This window comes from Stenella coeruleoalba (genome assembly GCF_951394435.1).
Source record: "Stenella coeruleoalba genome assembly, chromosome: 12".
Classification (NCBI taxonomy): domain Eukaryota; kingdom Metazoa; phylum Chordata; class Mammalia; order Artiodactyla; family Delphinidae; genus Stenella; species Stenella coeruleoalba.
In genome coordinates, this window is record NC_137158.1 from 29,287,608 (window position 1) to 29,314,007 (window position 26,400).

General features: G+C 36.0%; 1 protein-coding gene across 1 annotated transcript in view; it reads left to right on the forward strand.

The window, feature by feature from the left end:
- MANEA (mannosidase endo-alpha) overlaps positions 1-26,400 on the forward strand; it is a 157,651-nt gene that overhangs the window by 123,731 nt on the left and 7,520 nt on the right. Inside the window, exon 4 of the mRNA XM_079939387.1 lies at positions 11,355-11,440. Within this exon, the coding sequence (XP_079795513.1) occupies positions 11,355-11,435 (81 nt within the window). The 3' untranslated portion in view covers positions 11,436-11,440. The remainder of the gene's footprint in view (positions 1-11,354; positions 11,441-26,400) is intronic.

A 26,400-nucleotide genomic window follows, 5' to 3' on the forward strand; every position in this document is an offset into this window, starting at 1 on the left:
TAAAGACTATCTACTATATAGTAAATTCTCTACTGAATATTGAGAATGTTCAACAAAATACCTCTATATATTTCACCCTTGAAAAATTTCATGTGGTAATTTTTCAGTGAATAGTTCCTGGAAGCTGTCCTGTCCCAGTAATTGTCCTTTGCATATCCTCACGGAATCTTATCACATGTGACAGTTTCACAAAGACTCAGTGGAACTCCCTCTGTAAATTCTGGCACTCTGTGCTGCTCCCTCTCCTACAGTTCTACACTGCAAATTCCAGCTACCTTAGCTTCCTCGATCTCTGCTTGCAAACTCATCAACTGAGCAAAAATGCCATCCTTACATAGATTCCCTCCCCCTGTTCCATAGTCTGGAACACGCATCCAGGCAGAAAACTGAGACAACTATAGGGCTCAGCAGGGTTTTCCCCTTCTTTAAGCGCAAACCATTCCACTCCGGCTATTGCCTAATATCTGAAAACAGTTGTCTCATGGAGGCTGTTCATACACATTTATCTAGTTCTTTACATCGGAAGGAAAGTGTGGTACCAGTTACTCCATCATGACCAGAAGTGGAATTTACTCAGATAAAATTTTTATTCCCATTTTACAGATGAAGAACCTGAGGCAAAGATAATTAAAATAATTTGCCCTAAATTACACAGATATTGAATGTAGAGCCAGAATTCAGTATTAATCTCTGTAACACAAGGACGATTTACTAACCCTCCTGTCATGGACAGAAGAACGTTTAAGGCTTTACAAAATCCAAATATTAACTGTGGTGGTAGGAATAGTAGTAGTAGGAGTAAGAGTAGGAGTAGGAGTAGTAATAGCAGCAGCAGCAGTAATAAGAAAAAGAAGAAGAATGGCAACTTTTATATGTAAATAGTAATTTGTAATTTAAGAATTTCATGTTCATTTCTCATTGATCCTTACAAGGTTTCCAAATTTCTACACTTCTCCTTCATTATCACCTCCAGTGTTCTACCTGTGCTGGGGAAAAAGCTGTAACTTTTGCTATGATTCCAAGAAGAGGTATGCATGCTGTCACTGATGTGACACTTAGTTCAAAGATTATAGGATGGGAAGGGGATGATCCATCTTTGAAAAGGGAATTTTTACATTTTTAAAAACTACTCATGGCAGAAAATAAGATTCCCATATTCCTCTGAGGAAGAAATAAACTAGATCAAAATGAACTGTCTAAGTTTGATAGCTTCTGAAATTTGGTCAATGGAACAGTGGATTTTATAGACTCTTAGAATTTTATGTTTTTTTAAACATCTTTTTGGAGTATAACTGCTTTACACTGTTGTGTTAGTTGCTGCTGTATAACAAAGTGAATCAGCTATACGTAAACATATATCCCCATATCCCCTCCCTCTTGTGTCTCCTTCCCACCCTCCCTATCCCAACCTACTAAGTGGTCACAAAGCACCAGCTGATCTCCCTGTGCTATGTGGCTGCTTCCCACTAACTATTTTACATTTGGTAGTGTGTATACGTCCATGCCACTCTCTCACTTTGTCTCAGCTTACCCTTCCTCCTCCCTGTGTCCTCAAGTCCATTCTGTACGACTGCGTCTTTATTCCTGTCCTGCCCCTAGGTTCTTCAGAACGATTTTCTTATTCCATATATATGTGTTAGCATCCAGTATTTGTTTTTCTCTTTCTGACGTACTTCACTCTGTATGACAGACTCTAGGTCCATCCACCTGACTACAAATAACTCAATTTCGTTTCTTTCTTTGGCTCAGTAATATTCCAGTGTATATATGTGCCACATCTTCTTTATCCATTCATCTGTCAATGGACACAGCTTGCTTCCAGTCCTGGCTATTGTAAATAGTGCTGCAATAAAGACTGTGATACATGACTCTTTTTGAATTATTGTGTTCTCCGGGTATATGCCCAGTAGTGGGATTGCTGGGTCCTATGGTAGTTCTATTTTTAGTTCTTTAAGGAACCTCCATACTGTTCTCCATAATGGCTGTATCACTTTACATTCCCACCAACAGCGCGAGAGGGTTCCCTTTTCTCCACACCCTCTCCAGCATTTATTGTTTGTAGAATTTTTGATGATGGACATTCTGACTGGTGTAAGGTGATACCTAATTGTAGTTTTGATTTCAATTTCTCTAGTGATTAGTGATGTTGAGCATCCTTTCATGTGTTTGTTGGCAATCTGTATATCTTCTTTTGAGAAATGTCTATTTAGGTCTTCTGCCCATTTTTGGATTGGGTTGTTTTTTTGATATTGAGCTGCATGAGCTGCTTGTAAATTTTGGAAATTAATCCTTTGTCAGTTGCTTCATTTGCAAATATTTTTTCCCATTCTGAGGGCTGTCTTTTCATCTTCTTTATGGTTTCCTTTGCTGTGCAAAAGCTTTTAAGTTTCATTAGGTCTCATTTCTTTATTTTTGTTTTTATTTCCATTTCTCTAGGAGGTGGGTCTAAAAGGATCTTGTTGTCATTCATGGCATAGAGTATTCTGCCTATGTTTACCTCTAAGAGTTTGATAGTGTCTGGCCTTACATTTAGGTCTTTAATCCATTTTGAGTTTATTTTTGTGTATGGTGTTAGGGAGTGTTCTAATTTCATTCTTTTACATGTAGCTGTCCAGTTTTCCCAGCACCACTTATTGAAGAGGCTGTCATTTCTCCACTGTATATTCTTGTCTCCTTTATCAAAAATAAGGTGACCATACATGCGTGGGCTTATTTCTGGGCTTTCTATCCTGTTCCATTGATGTATATTTCTGTTTTTGTGCCAGTACCGTGCTGTCTTGATTACTGTAGCTTTGAGGTATAGTCTGAAGTCTGGGAGCCTAATTCCTCCAGCTCCATTTTTCTTTGTCAAGATTGCTTTGGCTATTCGGGGTCTTTTGTGTTTCCATACAAAATTTGAACTTTTTTGTCCTACTTCTGTGAAAAATGTCATTGGTAGTTTGATAGGGACTGCACTGTATCTTTAGATTGCTTTGGGTAGTACAGTCATTTTCACAATACTGATTCTTCCAATCCAAGAACATGGTATCTCTCTCCATCTGTTTGTATCGCTTTTAATTTCTTTCATCAGTGTCTTATAGTTTTCTGCATAAAGGCCTTTTGTCTCCTTAGGTAGGTTTATTCCTAGGTATTTTATTCTTTTCATTGCAATGGTAAATGGGAGTGTTTCCTTAATTTCTCTTTCAGATTTTTATCATTAGTATATAGGAATACAAGAGATTTCTGTGCGTTAATTTTGTACCCCACTACTTTACCAAATTCATTGATTAGCTCTAATAGTTTTCTGGTAGTATCTTTAGGATTCTGTATGTATAGTACCATGTCATCTGCAAACAGTGACAGTTTTACTTCTTCTTTTCCTATTTGGATTCCTTTTATTTCTTTTTCTTCTCTGATTGCTGTGACTAAAACTTCCAAAACTATGTTGAATAATAGTGGTGAGAGTGGAAAACCCTGTCTTGTTCCTGATCTTAGTGGAAATGGTTTCAGTTTTTCACCCTTGAGAATGATGTTGGCTGTGGGTTTGTCATATATGTCCTTTACTATGTTGAAGTAAGTTCCCTCTATGCCTACTTTCTGGAGGATTTTTATCAGAAATGGGTGCTGAATTTTGTCAAAGGTTTTTCTGCATCTACTGAGATGATCATATGGCTTTTATCCTTCAGTTTGTTAATATGGTGTATCACCATTGATTGATTTGCATATATGGAAGAATCCTTGCATTCCTGGGATAAAACTCACTTGATCATGGTGTATGATCCCTTTAATGTGCTTTGGATTCTGTTTGCTAGTATTTTGTTGAGGATTTTTGCATCAATGCAAAAAATTTTTGCATTTTATTGAGGATTTTTGCATCTATGCAAAAAATTTTTGCATCTATGCATCTATTTTTGCATCTATTCATCAGTGATATTGGCCTACAGTTTTTTTTTTATTACATCTTTGCCTGGTTTTGGTATCAGGGTGATGGTGGCCTTGTAGAATGCATTTGGGAGTGTTCCTCCCTCTGCTGTATTTTGGAAGAGTTTGAGAAGGATAGGTGTTAGCTCTTCTCTAGATGTTTGGTAGAATTCACCTGTGAAGCCATCTGGTCCTGGGCTTTTGTTTGTTGGAAGATTTTTTATCACAGGTTCAATTTCAGTGCTTGTGATTGGTCTTTTTATATTTTCCATTTCTTCCTGATTCAGTCTCAGAAGTTTGTGCTCTTCTAAGAATTTGTCCATTTCTTCCAGGTTGTCCATTTTATTGGCATAGAGTTGCTTGTAGCAATCTCCCATGATCCTTTGTATTTCTGCAGTGGCAGTTGTTACTTCTCCTATTTCATTTCTAATTCTATTGAGTCTTCTCCCTTTTTTTTCTTGATGAATCTGGCTAATGGCTTATCAATTGTGTTTATCTTCTCAAAGAACCAGATTTTAGTCTTATTCTCTTTGGTAGCATTTCATTCCTTTTATTTCTGATCTGATCTTTATGATTTCTTTCCTTCTGCTAACTTTGGGGTTCTTTTAATTCTTCTTTCTCTAATTGCTTTAGGTGTAAGTTTAGGTTGTTTATTTGATATGTTTCTTGTTTCTTGAGGTGGGATTGTATTGCTACAAACTTCCCTCCTAGAACTGCTTTTGCTCATCCCATAGGTTTTGGGTTGTCGTATTTTCATTGTCATTTGTTTCTAGGTATTTTTTGATTTCCTCTTTGATTTCTTCAGTGATCTCTTGGTTATTAAGTAGTGTACTGTTTATCCTCCATGTGTTTGTATTTTTTACAGGTTTTTTCCTGTAATTGATACCTAGTCTCACAGCATTGTGGTCATAAAAGATACTTGATATGAGTTCAATTTTCTTAAATTTACCAAGACTTGATTTGTGACCCAAGATATGATCTATCCTGGAGAATGTTCCATGAGCACTTGAAGAGAAACTGTATTCTGTTGTTTTTGGATGGAATGCCCTATAAATATCATTTAAGTCTGTCTTGTTTAATGCATCATTTAAAGCTTGTGTTTCCTTATTTATTTTCATTTTGGATGATCTGTCCATTGGTGAAAGTGAGGTGTTAACGTCCCCTAATATGACTGTGTTACTGTCGATTTCCCCTTTTATGGCTGTTAGCATTTGTCTTATATATTGAGGTGCTCCTATGTTGGGTGCATAAATATTTTCAATTGTTATATCTTCTTCTTGGATTGATCCCTTGATCATTATGTACAAAGACCTTCTTTGTCTCTTGCAATAGTCTTTATTTAAAGTCTATTTTGTCTAATGTGAGAATTGCTACTCCAGCTTTGATTTCCATTTGCATGGAATATCTTTTTCCATCCCCTTTCAGTCTCTATGTGTTCCTAGGTCTGAAGTGGGTCTTTTGTAGACAGCATATATACGGGTCTTGTCTTTGTATCCACTCAGCCAGTCTATGTGTTTTTGTTGGAGCTTTTAATCCATTAATTTTTTTTTTTTGGCCCTGCCTCTGCATGTAGGTCGCCCTCTGGCATCTGTTCCGCACCCAGACAGGACAGGGTTAAAGGAGCGGCTAATTTGGGGGCTCTGGCTCACTCAGGCGGGGGGGAAGGAGGTGTGCAGATGCAGGGCGAGCCTGCAGTGGCAGAGGCCAGCATGACGTGACAACAGCCTGAGGTGTGCTGTGTATTCTCCTGGGGAAGTTGTCCGTGGATCACGGGACCCTGGCAGTGGGAGGGGAGGTGTGGATACTGACCTGTGCTTGCACACAGGCTTCTTGGTGGCTGCAATAGCAGTCTTAACATTTTATGCTGTTCCCTGGTGTCTGCATTCATAGCCAAGGCTTGCGCCATCTCTGAAGCTTGTTTAGGCAGTGCTCTGAATCCCCTCTCCTCATGCACCCCCAAAAAGTGGTCTTTTACCTCTTTTGCAGTTCCAGACTCTTTCTTGGATTCCCTCCCAGGTAGCTGTGGCACACTAGCTCCCTTCAGTCTGTGTTTATGCAGCCAACCCCAGTCCTCTCCCTGGGGTCTGACCTCCGAAGCCCGAGCCTCAGCTCTCAGCTCCCACCGGCCCTGGCAGGTGAGCAGACGAACCTCTCAGGGTGGTGAGTGCCGGTCTGCACCGATCCTCTGTGCGGGAAACTCTCCACTTTGCCCTCAGCAGCCCTATTGCTATGCTCTCCTCCATGGCTCCAAAGCTTCCCTCCTGTCACTCCCATCTCTGCCAGGGAAGGGGCTTCCTAGTGTGTGGAAACTTTTCCTTCTTCACAGCTCTCTCCCAGGAGTCCAAGTCCCATCCCTATTCTTTTGTCTTTTTTTTTCTTTTGCCCTACCCAGGTACATGGGGAGTTTCTTGCCTTTTGGGAAGTCTGAGGTCTTCTACCAGCGTTCAGTAGGTGTTCTGTTGGAGTTGTTCCACATGTAGGTGTATTTGTGGGTAGGAAGGTGATCTCCATGGCTTACTCCTCCACCATCTTGTAGGTCCTCCCCCCGAATTTTATGTTTTGAAAATTTGTTCATTGTGATTTTCTAATTGTTTCAGTAATCACATTATTGAATTCAAACAAAAGCTAAAAATTAAATGAACTGAAAAAATATCTAAGGCTTTGGATCTGAGATTATGCACACAGAATCAGACATGTTGAGTTTCCCAGATCCAGAAATGTAGATTAAAACGGTACTAACAAAAGGATGAGCTGATATGAAAATCATGGTGGCATGAAAATCATGGTGACACTATGTGTCTTAAATTAAGGTATTTAAACTGTTCTCAATCATGTACATTGTACTGTCTAAATGTATCCATATTTAAATCATTACTTTGAGGTTACAGTTACTAAAGGAGAAAAAAATCAATATTAAAATAACAGTAACACAAGTAGAAAAGTAAAATATTACCATTCTAGCTGAATAGAAGATGATTATTTTAAAATGCAGGTCTTTGAAGGGAGGAGGTATATTAAACAATCTGTTCTAATCACAAAGGAGCACAATGATTGCTCTTGTTTTTCTGTTGTTGCTGAACTTGAGTTTATAATACTATTTAGTCCCTTAAAATCAACCTTATTTATCTGCCTCTTCCTTTTTGAATACAACACTATTAAAAAAAAAATTGTGGCCTGCAGAAGAGAAATAAAGCTTCCATTTTGACTTCTTATGAGGAAGTCTCATTTTGAATCAAATACTCATCCCCAAAATGTGGAACACTGTGAATCCCCTACATTGTATGATGTATTTTCATTAATAAAAAGCTCATTGATTATTCTAGAAAGAGCCGTTTTATTGCTTACTTGAAGGTGTCCATGTCCTCAAAGGAAGATTAAGCACTTGTTTCTAATGAGAAAACATAGGATAACAAGAAGGGTGCAAGTTTGGGAGTCACAGCCATGGATGCAAATTCTAGCTTCGTCACTTACTAGCTTCATGATCTGACCATAGCATACTTATTAAAAATTACATTAAAATCTAGGGTATAGGATTGTAGAAGGGTGAAAATAATAACCACCTAGTACGAGATCAGTTTTCATCTCTCATGCTTCTCTAATTAGGGCCACACTTCACCCATCAGATGTTATTGCATTTTCAGACCATAAATTGATACATCAGCTGAACTGAGCTCACCATAGGGCAGATGCACATGTCACAGAGAAAGAGAGGGACTGTCTTCAATTTAACAATGTGAGCTAGGAAAAGCATTATGGTTACAGTGTAGGTACTGTTTTCTTCCAATATGATCATAAACCTTTGGAGGGCTTTTCTGTCCTTTCTTTTTCCTCTTCTAGGCTGCACTTCTTCCTCTTTCCAGTATGTTCCTGAGTTCATCTTTGTTTAAAAGCAGCACTGTCCAAATTGAGGCATTATATATAACTAACTGGCATGTGATTTGCATCACATTATGCACTGGAGGAATGTGGTCAAAACATCTGTGACTATTTCAGTGTGTAAAAAACCTCGACGTATATACCTATGCAAGGTGCAACCACTGTGAATAACAGGGCAAGTCTAGCTGCCAGTCACTGGAGTACATCTTTTCATGCACTATCAAAGGCCAATATGGAAAGAACATTTGAAAAAGAAAAATACTGCTCATTTCACCCTAGATTGCTAAAAAGAACACCACAGACTGTGGTACATGGAAATTTCTGTTGAATGGTGCTGATTTTTCTCTCTTGCATTAATTTCAGTTCAAACTGCCTGGACTGCTTCAGTAAAAAAAAAAAACAATGGCAATTCATATCCTTTCCAGAGCATAAAAATTACTGCACTCTTAAGGACATAATTTTAAAACAAAGAATTTGCTGTATAAAGTGACATTCTGAAACAAAATAAAGTTGTTCTTCTATGATGAATTAGTTTAATATTTCTTAAAAACATGACCTTAGATCCAATATTTTCTAATATTGGAGAATGTAATGTGTTTTTCTTAATATTTTGCCCAGTTTAATGGTTTATTTAATATCATTTCTGACGTTCATATTACTGATATATATTTTAACCACATATGGAAGAATATTTAAATATAAAGGCTGAATTATCATTATTATTATTTTTGTACAATGTCAAGGTAATGAGTCAAGCAATGGTGCCTTTATTCTGGCTAATTCTAGTGATATATGATGAAATTACTCCATTGGCACAGGGTGTAGCTATATTAATTGATGATTAATTTTATTCTGTTTTCTTATAAATATTTGAGAAGTTAAATTCCATTTGGAAACAAAATTCTGATGAAAATAACCATATCAAAGAGATTTATGTTTTGTTCTCTCCATATAATTAGGTCTTCAAATATTCTGTTTTTCTAATCTAACATCTATTCCATAAGTCTATCTGAATAAGAAGAATTATCTATTATGGTGTAGTAAGTAGCAAGTATATATCATTTCCTTGAAAACTTAATAAACAATTGGGCTTCATGATACTGAAGAGCTATAATCAATGTTGGAAGAAATTCCAACAATGCTGTTATTGTTGGAAGAAATTCAATCTGCTTTTTGCTAACCAAAGGCATTTATATATTAAAATGGTTGTAGAAATAAGGTGAACATACAAATAATAATTTAAAAATTAGTACATAAACCTTCATCCATCCTCTCATTTATCTGTGTAAATGAGTTCCTTCCTATGAAATGTCAGAAGTCTTCTCTACAATCAATTTAAGGGAATGATGTGAACTAGAACATAAGTTCCAAATGAAAGTACCCCAAACTTTCTTAGTTCTTCCTACTTGCTTCCTATCTATAGACCTCTAATGAGAAGGATATTCAATACCATAGAAATCACAAGTGGCTGTAAAAATATATGATTATAATAGTTTTAGAGTAGAAATGTAAGAGTTTTTTGAAAAGGGAGTTTAAGTTTATGCCTTTTTCTGCTCACTTATGTGAAACAACATATAGTAATTAAGTGGTAAATATTACATAAAATTTTATATTAATTCATTAATTTGCTCAATAAATATTTTTTGAGAAATCACTGCCTACTCTGCATTGCTTCAGGGCCTACAACTGTGAATATGAAACTGTAGTTCCTACCCTCAAACAGTCTGCATGTCAGTGCTAGGGGCAGTCAAATACAATGATCATTACAACACAGAGAGTACTCAGTGCTATGATAGAACTAAGAAAAAAGTGATCCAGAAACACATCATGGGATCCTGGAGATAGGGCATAAAAGTAAGGGAGGTGGGTGTCAAATGGAGTCATAAAATCAAAAAGCTATGCACACTGCAAAAAAGTCAATGGATAGTTAAAAACAATTAATATAATTTCCAATAATGATTATTTTAGATAAGAAATAAAACAGTGTTAAGTGATAAACATGGATTGGAGAGTAGAGTTGGAAGCTATTTTAGGCCAGAGACTTTGTGAGGTCACCCTTTGAGGTGGGATCTAAATAATGAGAAGAAACTATAAGATATGTAGGAAAGGCATACCATGTAGAGGCAACAGCTAGTGCAAATGTCCTAGGGTAGGAAAAAGCTTGAGATGTTCAAAAACCAAGATAAGAACTATAGAACACTGTGTCTGCAGCAAAGTAAGCTCAGAGGATCTTCTACAACTTAAACTCGTAGACACAGGCAGAGGCTGAAGTGCTGATTTGGCCTTGTAGGCAATGGAAGAATTCTACTCTAATTATAAGGGAGAATTTTAAGTGGGAGAGTGAATGTCATTTCAACTGTTCACTTCTGTACCATGGTACCTAGAAGTAGGTCAGCCACAAAATAGCTGCTCAGTACATACTTACTGAGTGAATAAATGACTGTTAGGGCAATGTTCAAAGAAAGATGATTGAAGTGTCATGAAAATAGGACTGAGATTAATCACTTATATCTTCTATGTGTCATTATTAAATGATGTAAAAGAAATGACATTTTTAAAAAGAAAAATCATGACTCTCAAGTTGATCAAAACAATCCAATTTCTTTTCTACAATCATAGTTTAATAGTTCATGGTTTCTGTCTTTACATGTAAATACTAGTGGTAGCCTTGCCATTGCTCCAAAGGAGTATTTTCTTCAAAAGACGATACATCTAAAAAAATTCAGATTCTTGGAATGGGTGAGACTCTGAATATAATGGATAGTTATTAAATTTTCATTTTTGAAGAAATGGAAAGAGCACAAGGATAAGGCTGGTTCATCACATTAATGCTCCGCTAATCTTAGGAGAGCATCTCAAACAACAAAAAGCATTCAGAACACCCAAATCTTCTGAAACTTTCTAATCCCTGCATGCAGTGCTGTTCAAAATTGGATTTCTTTGGAATTGTTCTGTTGTATTTATGTCAAAACAGGTAATATTTTTCTGGTCCACTAAACTAAACCTTATTTGCACTTTGATGGATATAAAATAGCTCCCTTTTATCTGGGGAGGATATAGCCCAGAGTGCTTATGATTTGCCCTCAGAGAAGCTTATTTTGTTCATGTTGTGGCACAAATACATTGAATCTGCAAGGTTTTGACATGAAAATCTCCTGTAGACTCCTTTCTTACCTATACTAAGTGGGATTATTGAATTAAATAAGTGCAATTACCTGCAGTGACAACAATGAACAATGGGGAATAAGAGCAAGGAAGGGAATATAAGCAATGAGAAATACCCATGAACAGTTTTTAAAGACTACTTTTAGAGCAGTTTTAGGTTCACAGCAAAGCATATTTTTTTTTGTTCTTTTGTTTTTTTGAGAAAAGAATATATACCAAAGATGCAAGAAGGAGTTATATAGGCAAGAATAAAACCAAGAAAGAGGCAAAATATGTAAGAATATGCCAATAATAGTGGTAACTATTTATTGAGTCTCTGCTATGTTTCAGATGCTAAGTACTTTATATGCATTATTTAACTTAACCTGCACAATAACCCTATGTTAGCTACTGTTATTTTTCTCATTTTACAGATGAGGAAGCCAAGGACAAAGAGGTTAAGTACCTGCCTTACAATCTACCAGTTAGCAGGTGGAGGAGTCAGATTGGAATGAGCACAGTAAGTCTTGCTCCACAACCCTACAGGGCAACATGAGAGATACTGCTTGGATCCCCCTTCAAGAAAGAGTTTGCTATCTGGCTGCAAGAAATGCAGTTGACTGACAATGTCTAATTACAATGTCTGAATTTGTAAACAAAGACTACACTCTTCCTGGGCTTTCTGCAGCTTCCTGCCTGATGAGTGGAGCAGAGGGACTAGGGTTTGGTATTTCTGCCCATTGTGAGTCTCCTCTAGTGGGTAATTATGCTCTAAAGCCCCTTTGGCCAGATAAAAATTTGACAGATCTCTATCTCAGCGTGAGACTCTTTTTTCTGTTCTCAGAAGACAGATATGGATTGAAGTCTGAAGGCTTTTGCCCTCCTTGATAAAAATTTTACACTCCTAACTCTAGTTCAGAGCCACTTCCCAGAGTCACAAATTTTACACAAGCACTCTTACCCACTCTCTGATAATGACCATCTGAAAACAAAGTACTGTGACTCAATGAAATTAACAATCATATATATGCCAAACACTCTGCTAAATGTTTTACATTTACATCTCATAGCCTTTAAGTCCCTATCACAAACCCTGTATGATACATATTTTTTTCAGAATTAGGAATAAAGAAAAGAAAGCTTCTAGACTTTAAGAAACTTGCCCAAATCAATGAATGAAACAAAATTAGAATTTGCATTCATGTCTCCTTGTCACCAGTAAACCATCCTATTTCAGTAGAAAACAATGCATAGCCTTCTAAAGTTATTTGTAAAGAGGTAAGAATAGACTTACTCCTTAGTTAAAATGGTATTATTACAAATGAAAGGAAGAATAACCACATATTCTTCAGATTGCATTTTTTTCAGGCAAAGAAAAGTATCTTTGAACTAAAACAGCTAGAACAATATAAAAAAGATATTGCTGCTTGAGACAGTATATAAATTATCTGAGGCAGTCCCTAGTTAAATTAATCCAAGTCTCAAGACTCTGAAGATTTATATTCTAGGAAGCTGTAGAAATGTACAAATGTGATCTCAGAGTCACTGCCAGAAATATTTTATTTTAATTTTGCAGGAAAGGAGAAGTGTGGGACACCCATAAAGGAACAAATGTTTCCATTTTCAAAAAGAGGAAATGTGTGGCTACATTAGATACTGATTTCCAGATTTAAAAAAATCTGGAATGGCTATCAGTTAGATTTAATTTGTATTTTTTATTTGTATAAAGTCCAACTAAAAGATAAAGAAACATACATAAAGACTATAAAATGCACAGAGACTAGAAATGTGCTATTACATATGTATACCTTAAGAGAGAAATTTGTTTTTCCTCACAAATTGTTTTATAATTTTGCAAAATCTGCAGAGTGAATGGTAGCTTAGAGTCATTACAGTCTGGATATCAGCAAGAAACCACACAGGCAGGACCTTTTGTTACCATTTTCTATTATCACTTCCCTGGGTCCTTGGTGACAAAGCAGGAGTTTAGGTACTGTCTTAGTCTATTCAGCTGCTATAATATACCACAGACTGGGTAGCTTATGAACAACAGAAATTTATTTCTCACAGTTCTGAAGGCTGGAAATCTGAGATCAAGTCATCAGCATGATCATGTTTTAGTGATGGCTCTTTCCCTGGTTCATAGCCAGCGCCTTCTTGCCATGGCTGGGGATCTCTCTTTAATGAGAACACTAATCCCATTCATGAAGGCTCTGCCCCCATGACTTAAGGACCTCCCAAAGGCCCCACCTCCTGATATAATCATTTTTGAGGTTTTCAACATACAAATTTTGGGGGGACACAAATATTCAGACCATAGTAGGGGTCCTTAGGAGACTGGTAGTGGAGCTTCCATTAACTCAAGCACAAAATTCAGACACCCAATGTTATGGGAAAGAGAAAAGGAGCAATATTTTTGTTGAATTGACACGTTTTCAAAATAATTAGGTGATTCAGATTTTTCTCTTCTTTCCTTTGTTTTTTAAAAGTAAGAATCTCTAAGGATAAATTGGGAGTTTGGGATTGACATGTACACACTTCTATATTTAAATAAAAATAAAATATCTAAGGAAATAAGACTTCAAATTTCTGGGTTTAAATTCTAGGCTGTCTCTCTAACTTGTAGTGTGACAAGTCACTTCATTTCACTACAATTTTCTTACATGTAAAATAAATATATTTTAAGGTTACTTGGGAAAGGAAACTTCTCTGCATATGTAGGAGGTCTACTGATGAGTATATTACAATTATAGTGAGGAGAGATAGCTATGGGCAGAGGCACATCATTTAGTTTAAATCTATTTTTTTTTATGTTTGTCATCTGCACATGGCAAGAAAGCTTAACAAAAACTAGCAGATCAGGGCTTCCCTGGTGGCACAGTGGTTGAGAGTCCGCCTGCCGATGCAGGGGACATGGGTTCGTGCCCTGGTCCGGGAAGATTCCACATGCCACAGAGCAGCTAGGCCTGTGAGCCATGGCCGCTGAGCCTGCGTGTCCGGAGCCTGTGCTCCACAACGGGAGAGGCCACAACAGTGAGAGGCTCGCGTACCGCAAAAAAAAAAAAAAAAAAAAAAAAAAAAAAATCAGCAGATCACCAAGGAGGTATCATCACAAAGCACAATGAGGGGGGACAGAGACAGAAACCATTTTATTATACCGCTTCTCACTGAGTTGAATAATTAAATGAATAAGAATAAATAAGTTAATAAAATATTTTAAACTATTTCAACAACTCTAAAAGAAGAAAAAGTCATTTAAAATGTGAATGTTCATAGTGGGCACTAATTGCACATCATGTCATTTTTTTAAAATGGTTTTCAACTTTAAAATTTGCCTAGAATTTATGATAAAGGTGATGTTACAGTGGAATAAAGATAAACTTTTCAACAGATGGAGCTGGAGTCAATTGGATATCTGTAAGTAAAGTAAATGTGTCTGGACACTTACCACAGAAAAATAATCAGTCCAAAAATGCAGAGCCAAAAGTTAAAGGTGATGGAGGAGATCAACATGGCAGAACAGGAGAACACAGAGTTCACCTACTCCCATGAATACATCAAAAATAACATCTACACGGGGAAGAGTTCTCACTGAAACAAACTGGAGATAGCAGGACTCTTATACAAACAAGGTTGTAAGAAAGATCCACATGGAGTTGGGCAGGAAGGCAATAGAAACAAGCAGGTCAGGAACTTGGAGGGGCACAGAAGAGGAGGGAGATTACACAGGCTCAGAGATCCTCCTTGGGAAGGTAGCAGTTCAAACCGCATATTAGGGGCCCTAGGCCTGGGGTCCAACACCTGGAAGACAAGTCCTGTTAGCTGGTTTGAAGAACAGGGGGACTAACAACTGGGCTATAAGAAAACTAGACTTTGCTAAAGAAGAGCAAACATACATACTTGCTTACTCCTGAAGAAAGGCAGAGGAAGTAGATTAAAACTGCCCAGGGACTCTGGCTGGTTTCTCACAACAACCCAAGTGCATGCCTCAGCCCACGCTGAGCACCACTCCAGACCCTCTTGATCCTCACTGCAGCTCCACACTAGGGTGAAGGCTGCTGGTACTGAGGATAGCATGCAGGTGTGGGGAACAGAGCTAGCTAGATTCTAACATGGCCCTTGAACAGGGTGAGGGCAGCCATTACTTGTGTTCATGGGGGTGGCAGATCAGAAGCAGCCCAGAAAACTGACTGGTATGCCAGGACTTCCCCAGCATGTGCCTTTCCCCATACTAGGTGCTTGCTCCAGGCCCTCTTGTGCTGCTCCCCTCAGGTGAGAAAGTGCGAATGCTGAGAACAGGGAGACAACACACTTAGAGGGAGTGGACCCAGCTCAGACCTGACCCTCAGGGCTTCTGCTCCAGCAACTTGGGACCTGACTCTACCCTCAACAGAGTGGTGTTGGCTACTGAGCAGAAAGAAAGACCCAGGTCACACCTGGCTCTGGCACTAAATCCTTCATCTCCAACCCCACCTCCCACCAAGGTGATAGCTGCCAGCACACCCTGGGGGAAGATGTGATGCTCACTTCAGATACAGCCATTCCACAAAAGCCACTGGACACATGCAGATTGTATATGGATGCTCCCACACAAGGACACCCCTTCAAGATGGACAGGTAACTGTTTCACTTAATTTCAAAGAGACAGAAAGTTAAGCAAATGAGAAAACAGAAAAATATGTTTCAAGTGAAAGAACAAGAAACAAAAGAAAAACAGAAAAAACTAAAACCTGAGATAAATAATTTACCAGATAAGGAGTTCCAAGCATTAGTAGTAAGAATGCTAACTGAACAGGGAAAAGAATAGATGAACACAGTGAGTATTTTAAGAAACTAGAAAATATAAAAGAGAACCAGTCAGAACTGAAGAAAACAATAACTGAAATAAAAAACAAACTAGAAGCAATTAAAAAGCAATGAGGTGATACAGAAGAGCACATAATATGGAAGATGAAATAATAGAAATCAGCCAATCAGAACAGCAAAAAGAAAAACAAATTAAAAAATGCGAACAGTTTAAGGGACCTCTGGAGTAACATCAAGTACACTAACATTTGCATTATAGGGACCCCAGAAAAAGAAGAGAGAGATAAAGTGATCAAAAATGTATTTAATAAAATTATGGCTGAAAATTTCCTGAACCTGAAGAAGGAAACAGATATCCAGGTACAGGATGCACAGAGAGCCCCATACAAGATGAATCCAAATAGATCCATATCAAGACATGTTGTAATTAAAATGGCAAAAGTTAAAGAGAGAATTCTAAAGGCAGCAACGGAAAAACAAAGAACCACATAACCTTCAGAAATCTGCAGGCCAGAAGGGAGTGGCATGATATATTTAAAGTGTTAAAAGGGAAAAACCTATAAAATAGGATACTTTACCCAGCAAGATTATCATTCAGAATTGAAGTAGAGATAAATAACTTCTCAAACAAAAACTTAAAAGAGTTCATCAATACTAAACAGCCCCTAAAAAAGTTAAAGGGTTTTCTCTAAGTGGAAAAGAAAATACAATAAGAAGTAAGAATCTATGGGAATGGAAAAATCCCACTAATAAAGGCAAATATGTAGTGAAGGCTCTGGATCAACCACTTAAATAAGCAAGAATGAATATTAAAAGACAAAACATTGTAAATCAATGATAATTACAATAAACAGTTAAGGGATAAACATGAAGGTGTAAAATGCAACATCAAAAACAAATGTGGGGCAGTGAAGTAAAAACTGTAGACCTTTTAGAATGTGTTTGAACTTAAATGACTACCTTTTAAAAACAAGTAGATATAGTCATAGGGCAACATATATGAATCACATTGTAACTACATATCAAAAATCTACAATAGATACACAAAAACAAGAGAAAAGGATCACAAGCTTACCACTAAAGAAAAGCATCAAACCACAAGGGAAGAATCTAAAAGAAGAAGAAAAGAACAGAGAACTACAAAAACATCCTGAAAACAAGTAAGAAAATGGCAGAAAGTCTGTACCTACCAATAATTTCTTTAAATGTCAATGTACTAAATGCGCCAATCAAAAGATGTCGGGTGGCTGACTGGATAAAAGAAACACAAGACCCATCTATTTTTCTGCTTACAAAAGACTCATTTTGGAGCTAAAACACACCAGAATGAAAGTGAGGGGATGGAAAAAGATGTTTCATGCAAATAGAAATGACCAGAAAGCTGTGGTAGCAATGTTCATATCAGACAAAACAGACTTTAAAACAAAGTCTGTAAAGAAAGACAAAGAAGGGCATTCTATAATGATAAAGAGACCAATACGAAAAGAGGATATAAAATTCATTAACACATATGCACCTAATAGAGGAGCACTTAAATATATAAAGAAAATATTAACAGACATAGTGGGAGAAATTGAAAATAAATTACAATACAATAATAGGAGACTTTAACACACATTTACATCAATGGACAGATCATCTAGACAAAAAAATCAATAAGGAAACAGTAGTCTTAAATAACATATTAGACCAGTTGGACTTCACTGATAAGTATAGGACATTTCACCCTAAAACAGCAGAATACACATTTTTTTCAAGTGCACATATATCATTCTCCAGGATAGATCACATGCTAGGCCACAAGACAAGTTTCAATAAATTTAAGAGGATAGAAATTCTAACAAGCATTTTTACAACCACAAAAGTTGAAACTAGAAATCAATTACAAGATGAAAAATGGGAAAAACGCAAACACATGGAGATTAAACAACATGCTATTTAAAAAAAAATTGTCAATGGATAAATCAAAGAAGAAATTAGAAAATACCTCAAGACAAATGAGAACACAACTTCTAAAATCTGTGTGACAGAAAAAGCAGTTCTAAGAGGGAAGTTTATAGTGATACAGGCCTACCTCAAGAAAAAAAAAAAATCTCAAAGAAACAACCTAATCCTTCATCTAAAGGAATTAGGAAGGAAAAGAAAAATGAACAAAGCCCAAAATCAGCAGAAAGAAGGAAATAATAAAGATCAGAGAGAAACTAAATAAAATACATATCAAAAAATTATAGAACAGATCAATGAAACCAAGAGATTTTTTTGAAAAGATAAACAAAATTGATAAGACTTTAGCCAGATTCATCAAGAAAAAAAGAGGGCCCAAATAAACAAAATAAGAAATTAAAGAGGAGAAATAACAACCAATATCACAGAGATAAAAAATATCATAGAAGAATACTTCAAAGAGTTATATGTCAATAGTTTGGACAACCTAGAAGAAATGGACAAACTTCTAGAAACACACAATCCTCCAAGACTGAATCAGGAAGAAATAGACCATCTGAACAGACAAATCATTTGAATCAGTAATCAAAAAATTCCCAGAAAACAACAGTCCAGGAGTCCAGACAACTTAACAGGAGTATTCCATCAAGCATATACAAGAGCTAATAACTACACTTCTCAAACTATTCCAAAAAATTGAAGAGAACAGAACACTCACACATTCATCTTATGAAGCTACCATTACCCTGATACCAAAACCAGACAAAAACACTACTAAAAAAGAAAATCACAGGCCAATATCTCTGATGAATATAAATGCAACAAAATAATAGCAAACTGAGTTCAACAATATATAAAAAGCATCATAAACCATGATTGAGTGGGATGTATTCCAGGGATGCAAGCATGGTTCAATATTCACAAATCAATCACTACATAAAAGAAAGGAAGGATAAAAAATCACATGATCATTTCAATAAACATGGAAAAAACATCTGACAAAATTCAACATCCATTCGTGATTTAAAAAACTCTCAAAGTTGGTATAGAGAGAACACATTGCAATGTAATAAAGACCATTTATGACAAACCCACAACTAACATCATTCTCAATGATGAAAAGCTGAAAGGTTTTCCTCTAAAATCAGGAAAAAGACAAGGATGTACAGTCTCACCACTTCTATTTAATACAATATTGGTAGTCCTAGCCTAGTGATCAGACAAGAAAAATAAAAGGCATCCAAATTAGAAGGGAAGAATAAAACTGTCATTATTTGCAGATGACATGTTACTATATATAGAAAATCCTAAAGTTTCCACCAAAACACTATTGAAATTAATAAATGAATTCAGTAAAGTTGCTGGATACAAGATTAATATGCAGAAATCTGTTGCTTTTCTATACATTAATAATTAAGTATCAGAAAGACAAAGATAACAATCACATTTAAAAATCACATCAAAAAGAATAAAGTACCTAGGGGTAAAATTAACCAGGGACTTCCCTGGTGGTGCAGTGGTTAAGAATCCACCTGCCAATGCAGGGGACACAGGTTCAATCCCTGTTCCGGGAAGATCCTACATGCCGCGGAGCAACTAAGCCCATGCGCCACAACTACTGAGCCTGTGCTCTAGAGACCGTGAGCCACAACTACTGAGCCCATGCACCATAACTACTGAAGCCTGCGTGCCTAGAGCCTGTGATCTGCAACAAGAGAAGCCACTGCAATGGGAAGCCTGAGCACTGCAATGAAGAGTAGCCCCTACTTGCTGCAACTAGAGAAAGCCCATGTGCAGCAACGAAGACCCAACACAGCCAAATAAATAAATTAATTAATTAAATTAAATTAACCAAGGAGGTGAAAGACATACACTCTGAAAACTATAAAATGTTAATGAGGGACACTGAAGATGACAAAGAACTAGAAAGATATCCTGTTAACATGGATTGGAATAATTAATATTCTTAAAATATACATATCACCCAAAGCAATCTATAGATTTATTGCAATTCCTATTAAAATATCCATGACATTTTTCACAGAACTACAAGTAATGCTAAAATTTATGTGGATCCACAGAAGACCCTGAATAGCCAAAGCAACTTTACAAAACAAAATGAAGCTGGAGGTATCACGCTCCTTGCTTTCAGACAACACTACAAAGTTACATTAATCAAAATAGAATGGTGCTGGCACAAAAACAGACACATAGATCAGCAGAACAGAATAGAGAGCCCAGAAATAAACCCACACTCTTATGGTCAATTTATCTTCAACAAAGGAGGTAAGAAAATACAATGAAGAAAAGAGAGTCTCTTCAATAAATGGTGTTGGAAAAACTAAACAGCTACATGTAAAATAATTAAATTATAATATTTTATCACATGATATACAAAAATAAACTCTAAAAAAAAGATCAAATGTAAGCCCCAAAATCATAAAACTCCTAGAAGAAAACATAGGCAAAACACTCTGACATAAATTGTAGCAATTTGGATCTGTCTCCTAAGGCAAAGGATACAAAAGCAAAAATAAACAAATGGGATCTAATTAAACTTAAAAGCTTTTGTACAGCAAAGGAAACCATCGAAAAAATGAAAAAAAAAAGCCTACTGAATATAGGAGAAAATATTTACAAACAATATATTCAATAAGGGGTTATTATCCAAAATATATATTAAATAGCTCATACAACTCACTATAAAAATATCCTATCATAAAATGGGCAGAAGACATGAACAGACATTTTTCCAAAGAAGACAGATGGCCTACAGGCACATGAAAAAATGCTCAACATTGCTAATCATCAGAAAAGTGCAAATCAAAACCACAGTAAGATATTACCTCACACTTGTCAGAATGGCTATCATTAAAAAGACCACAAATAAGAGATGATGGTGAGAATATGGAGAAAAGGAAACCCTAGTACACTGTTGGTGGGAATGTAAATTGGTGCAGTCACTATGGAAAACAGTATGGCAAGTCCTCAAAAAACTAAAAATGGAACCACTATATTATCTTGTAATTCCACTGCTGGATACATAGCCAAAGAATATGAAAACACTAATTTGAAAAGATACATGCACTCCAATGTTCACAGAAGAATTATTTATAATAGCTAAGATATGGAAGCAACTTAAGTGACCATCAACATATGAATGAAGAAGCTCTGGTGTGTGTGTGTAATATCCCACACACACAATAGGATATTACTCAGCCATAAAAAAGAATGAAATTTTACCATGTGCAACAACATGGATGGACCTGGAGGGTATCATGCTTAGAGAAATGAGTCACACAAAGACAATATACTGTACCTTATCTATGTGGAATCTAAAAAATTAAACAAACAAATGAATATAACAAAACAGAAGCAGACTCACTATAGCAAATAAACTAGTGGTTACCAGTGGAGAGAGGGAAGGGGGAAGGGCATGACAGGCATAGGGATTAAGAGATACAAACTTCTACATACAAAATAAATAAGTTATAAGTATATATTGCACACACAGGCAATATAGTCAATATTTTATAACATTTACATGGAGTAGAATCTATAAAAATACTGAATCACTACATTGTACAGCTGAAACTAATACTAAATTTAAATCAACTCTACTTCAATTTAAAATATATAAAAGTTAAAGGTAAAATAATAAAGTTTTAAAAAAAGACATCTTCATGAACTTAGAGTACACAGAGATTTGTTAAATTGGACCCCAAGGCAGAAAATCTTGATAACCTGTATTATATTAAGAATTTCAGTTATAAAAAACACATTTAGGAGCATGATAAAATGATTTACAAATAAGGGAATATTTTCCCAAAACATATTCAACAAAAGACTGTATAAAGAACCCCTATCAATAAGAAAAAGGCAGACAATCCAATAGAAAAATTGGCAAAAGAACATTAATAGATACTTAATAAAAGAGGATATTCAAATGGTTAATATGTATGTCGAATGGTACCCAACTTTGTTAATCAGGCAAACTCTAAATAGACCACAATGGAAAACCATTATGTACCCATCAGAATGGCCAAAATGAAGAAGACAAAAGTAGTAAGTAATGTCAAAAATATGGAATAACCAGAAACCCAAGACACAAATGGTGGGAGAGTAAATTTGTAAAAAACTTTGGAAACTAATTTGGTCGTACTATTAAAACTAAACATATATATGCTATAATTTACCATTTGTACCTTTAGAATATATCCAACGAAAATAAATATATTCCCCCCAAACATCTAATCTAATTACCATAGCAAAAAATATTTATATGCCCCAAATTGAAAACTACTCAATTGTACAACAGTAGAATAGATAAATTGTATAAACACTATACAGCACTGAGAATGAATGAATTACAACTACATACAACAATATGGATGAAGCGAACAAAAATAATGTTTAGAAAAAGAAGCCAGATGCCAAAGAACATACACTTAGGATTCTACTTACATAAAGTACATAAACAGACAAAACTGGGCTGCTGTTAGCACCTACAACACTTCTGTACAATCAATCAAAAGACATCACTTCCTCTAGGCTGATGAGGGCATATGGCTTGGTTGGTGGACAGGGTTGAATTTCATGTCCTGACAAAGCTCCTCACAGGCAATCCTTGAGGTTCTGCAACTTCCTCCAAGGTCCTACCCGTTAGAAACTACTCTGTGAGAAGGAATACTGTTTCCTTTGCCCTATAAATATCATTAATCTCTTCTCTACTCTTTCACACTATCGTCTTAAAACCAAAAAGATACTTCACATTGGCAGATAAAATAATCGATAACAATCAATGAGAACTTTTGATGGCACAGTGCAACCGGAGAGCTGTTATCCCCCAAAGCAGGATGTTATAGGTGGAGGAGGAGGGGATAAATCATGAGAACCCTGAATCTTAGGAGCCAAGAAAGCAGATGACCATAAAGAATAGGAAGCAAAAATAATTACAGAATAGGTGAATGCATCACTGAAATTTAGGATTCGAATATTTACATCAACCTCCTCTCCAACTGATCTACGAGGAAGATTCAGCAACCAACCCAGAGGAGAAAAGAAGCAGAAGAAAGACTACTTACTCTGTGTGGTGACAATTACTGAGTATAAACAAATCTCACCCCATCTAACAATGAGTAAATACAAAGGAAAGAGCAAAAAATAATAAGGGATTGCTTTTTTTTCCCCCCAAGAGCACAGGACCACAATTTCTTAGACAAAACTAAATGTTAAATTATCCCTGCATGCTTGATCCAGTATCAATTCCCCAATAGTGCTTTTCATGGTGTCAACAGGAAAATGGTAATAGTATTTCAGACAGCATTTTGGTTAAGAAAAGTGCAAAAATAAAAATAGCATTATAAACAGCATCTTGGCAGGATCTTGCCAAGAGTGTGGCAAATCAGAATTCTCCTGCTATTCTGTGCTTTGGCATCCCTTCTGCCTGCCAGTCTTCTCCCCAGAAGAGGTGAGATGGCTCAATGAAATTTCACACATTTATATCATCCAGGTTAAGGTACAGAACACCACACGCTTTTTCGAGCAACTGTGTGGCATTTATTTTGCCAAAGGGAATGGAGAGAGGTCTATGTTACACACCTGATCCCTCTCTACGTTTTCAGGTGTAGCAGAATCCCCACAAGGAACAATGGAAAATTCAAATTAAGGTAAATGAAAGAGGGCTTAATAAAGGGACTACGTATTCAAGTGTGGGTAGGGTTTAGGAAACCCATGAGGGATGGTGTAGTCCCTGGGGCTGGGGAACGTTGAGGGCCAGTCCTGTGTTGGCACTGGATGAGCAGAGTAAATGCCTGGGAGTAAGTCCACAGAGGTGGGACCATCTGTGCTACGGATTCATTCCTGTTAAGAGGGAGGACCTCCTGACAATCCAGGACAAGAGGTTTATGGTTATGGAAATGAAGTTTCCTTATTGCTAATGAGTAGATGAAATGATGCTGTTTATAATGGATTTGCACATGAAATTATGTTTTTATGGCTCACACAAGGTGGTTTGTTAAAAGTATAACTAAATAATTCAATTTAGTGTTTAGAAGGGAGACATAGGAGAGAGAGTTCCCCTCAAACAGTGCCTGAGAAATGCAGTTTTCCATTGGAATCCCCTGCTGTTGTCAGAGTCCTGTTGATTGGGACATGGGTGTGGGGGATGGGGACTGGATTGGGGGGATGGGGATGTGGGTGTGGGGGTGACTGGGGACATGGGTAATAAGTGACTGCTTTTATCTAAAGCAGATTTTTAGAATATACAGCCTCTATAACAGAGGAACGGAATAGATGAAGAAAAAATTAAATAGATGAAAATAGATAAGAAGAGTGTGTACAAGGAAATTAAGTGCAACAAGATCCCTGTTAACAATAGCAAGAGTAAAATTAATCCCATACAACTCTGGATCAATTCAGTTGACCAGTTTTTCATGTATGTAGAGAAAAAGAGCAAAATAATGAGTGTGATAAGAGAAGTTGATACAATTGGAGGACAGAAAACAGTGAGATAGATGTTGTAGTCAATTTTCTTATTGTTTACAACCATATGCTTCCTGCCCTGTAAGAAGATGGTACATTTCTATCCAATTCGACATGGCTTTCAGCGCCTCCCTGCAGGGAGAGTATGCTTCTCTACTTTTAGATCTGGTCATGGATTGCTTAGGCCAAGAAAACATGATGGAGGTAGTAGCATTTCAATTCCAAGAAGAATTTTTAGGAAGCATTGCTTGTTTCTATGATCTCCCGTGCTTTTCCCTCTGCCACAAGACGGGCAAACTCCTAAATGGAGCTGCTCTGTCAGCTTTGATCACAGAATAAAAAATTGGTAAAGAGTAACAAAAGTGACATATAATATAAGCTAGATATAAATGCCTGTTGATGCTTATTGTATAAGTTACTGAGGCTGGGGGCCTTTTTAAAAAAAAAAAAAACATGTTAAAGATGATACAAAAATAAACATCATTTTGGAAGTAAGACCTGAAGTAATTTCAATAGGAAAAATAGACAAGTATATAATAAAACATTTCCTCAAGAAAGAACTGGGAATGCAAGTTTGAAAGATTCAAACTTTCTAGATAAAATCATTTAATGGAAACACTTGCTATTAAAGACCTGAGGAGAAGTTTTTAAATGCATAGATAGAAGAATTTTACATACATCCAAGCAGAAAAACAGATAGCTTACCTAAAAGAATAAAATCAGAATTGGTATTAACCTCCCTTCCACAAGACCATGTGCAAGAAAAGCATAATCCATTGGGATTTTGAGGAAATTGGGTAGTGACATAATATTCATGGGTATGTTGCTGTTGACAAGTGAGTCTACAGAAAAGTGCTAACATATTAATGGCACTTCACAAGCTTTTTTATTGCAAATGTCAAAAACACTACATGAACTAGAAAGAATGACATTCATTGGTTCTCAGAATTCTGTTGATCAACCCAGTTTTAGAAAGGGCACAACAGTGGGGCTCAGAAACAAATGGAACCCAGGAATAGAACCCTACAGGGCTCTCATTTCTCTCTGCCTCTCTCCGTGTGTCACCTTCTTTTCCATGTGAAAGAAGTTGTGTCTCATTATGAATAAAAAATTCACAGCTTTGAAAGCCTGGTAAAAACTCCTAAAATCAATTTTAAAAAAGAGAGAAAGAGGTAAAATTTACTTTGTTTTAAATTGTTACAAAACAAAATTTAACATTTAAAACACTTCCATAGGAGAGGCTCTCCAATGGTAAAATAATATAATAATATCTGAGTTATGAATTTCAATCTTATCCTTAGTGGTAGAGACAAAGATTATAGAGACAGGGACTGGTAATAAAAATTTACTAAACTCCTTGAATAAACAGGAAAAAACACAGGACAGAGGGAGGGAAAAAAAACCAAACATAATCCATACAAAATAAGTTTGGGAAATTTTACCTGTTATTATTTTATTACTAAATGACAAATAAAAATATCCTGAGAATTTCATTCAAGAAAGAGAACAGTAACTTAAACTAAAAAATTGGAAATGAAGACTTAGTATGATATAATCAGGAATAAATAAGATAAAATATTATAATTGACAAATAAATCAAAACTCTGATTTCTTGAAAAAGATGATGTTGAGAAACCACTGAGAAAATAGACAAGTGAAAAATACAATGCACTGCATATGAAAACAAGATAAATCAGAGATGACAAAGAAGATTTAAACAAAGATTTAAACAAAGATTTAAACAAAGAAGATTTAAATCTTAAAGAAGATTGAGAACACTCAATATTTTGTAAATATATAAATTTTTCTAAGAAATACTTTTCTAGGAAAATATAAAATATGAAGACAGATTCAAACAAATGTAGAGAACCTCAAAGAGACCAACAGTGATGGAAGAAATGAAAAAAAATTGTCAAACCCCACACCCACACAAAGCTAATCCTATACTCTTCCAGAATACACAAAAGGTGGAGCTCATTTTTATATAGGCAGTATAATCAAAATGAAACCTAAAAAAAAGAAAATCCTTATATAATTCCTCAAAATAAATTCTAGGACTATAGATTTAACTCTACATTATAACAATTAAGAAAACACAAGAGAATAGATGAATAGTCATTAAATATTAAGATGACATGTACTTTGTAAACTAGACCGAAACAGACGAAAATATTAAGAAAGTATTTTACTGATTTTATTACATAAACATGAAAAAGAATTGGCAAGACTACAAAGTAAATAACCAAC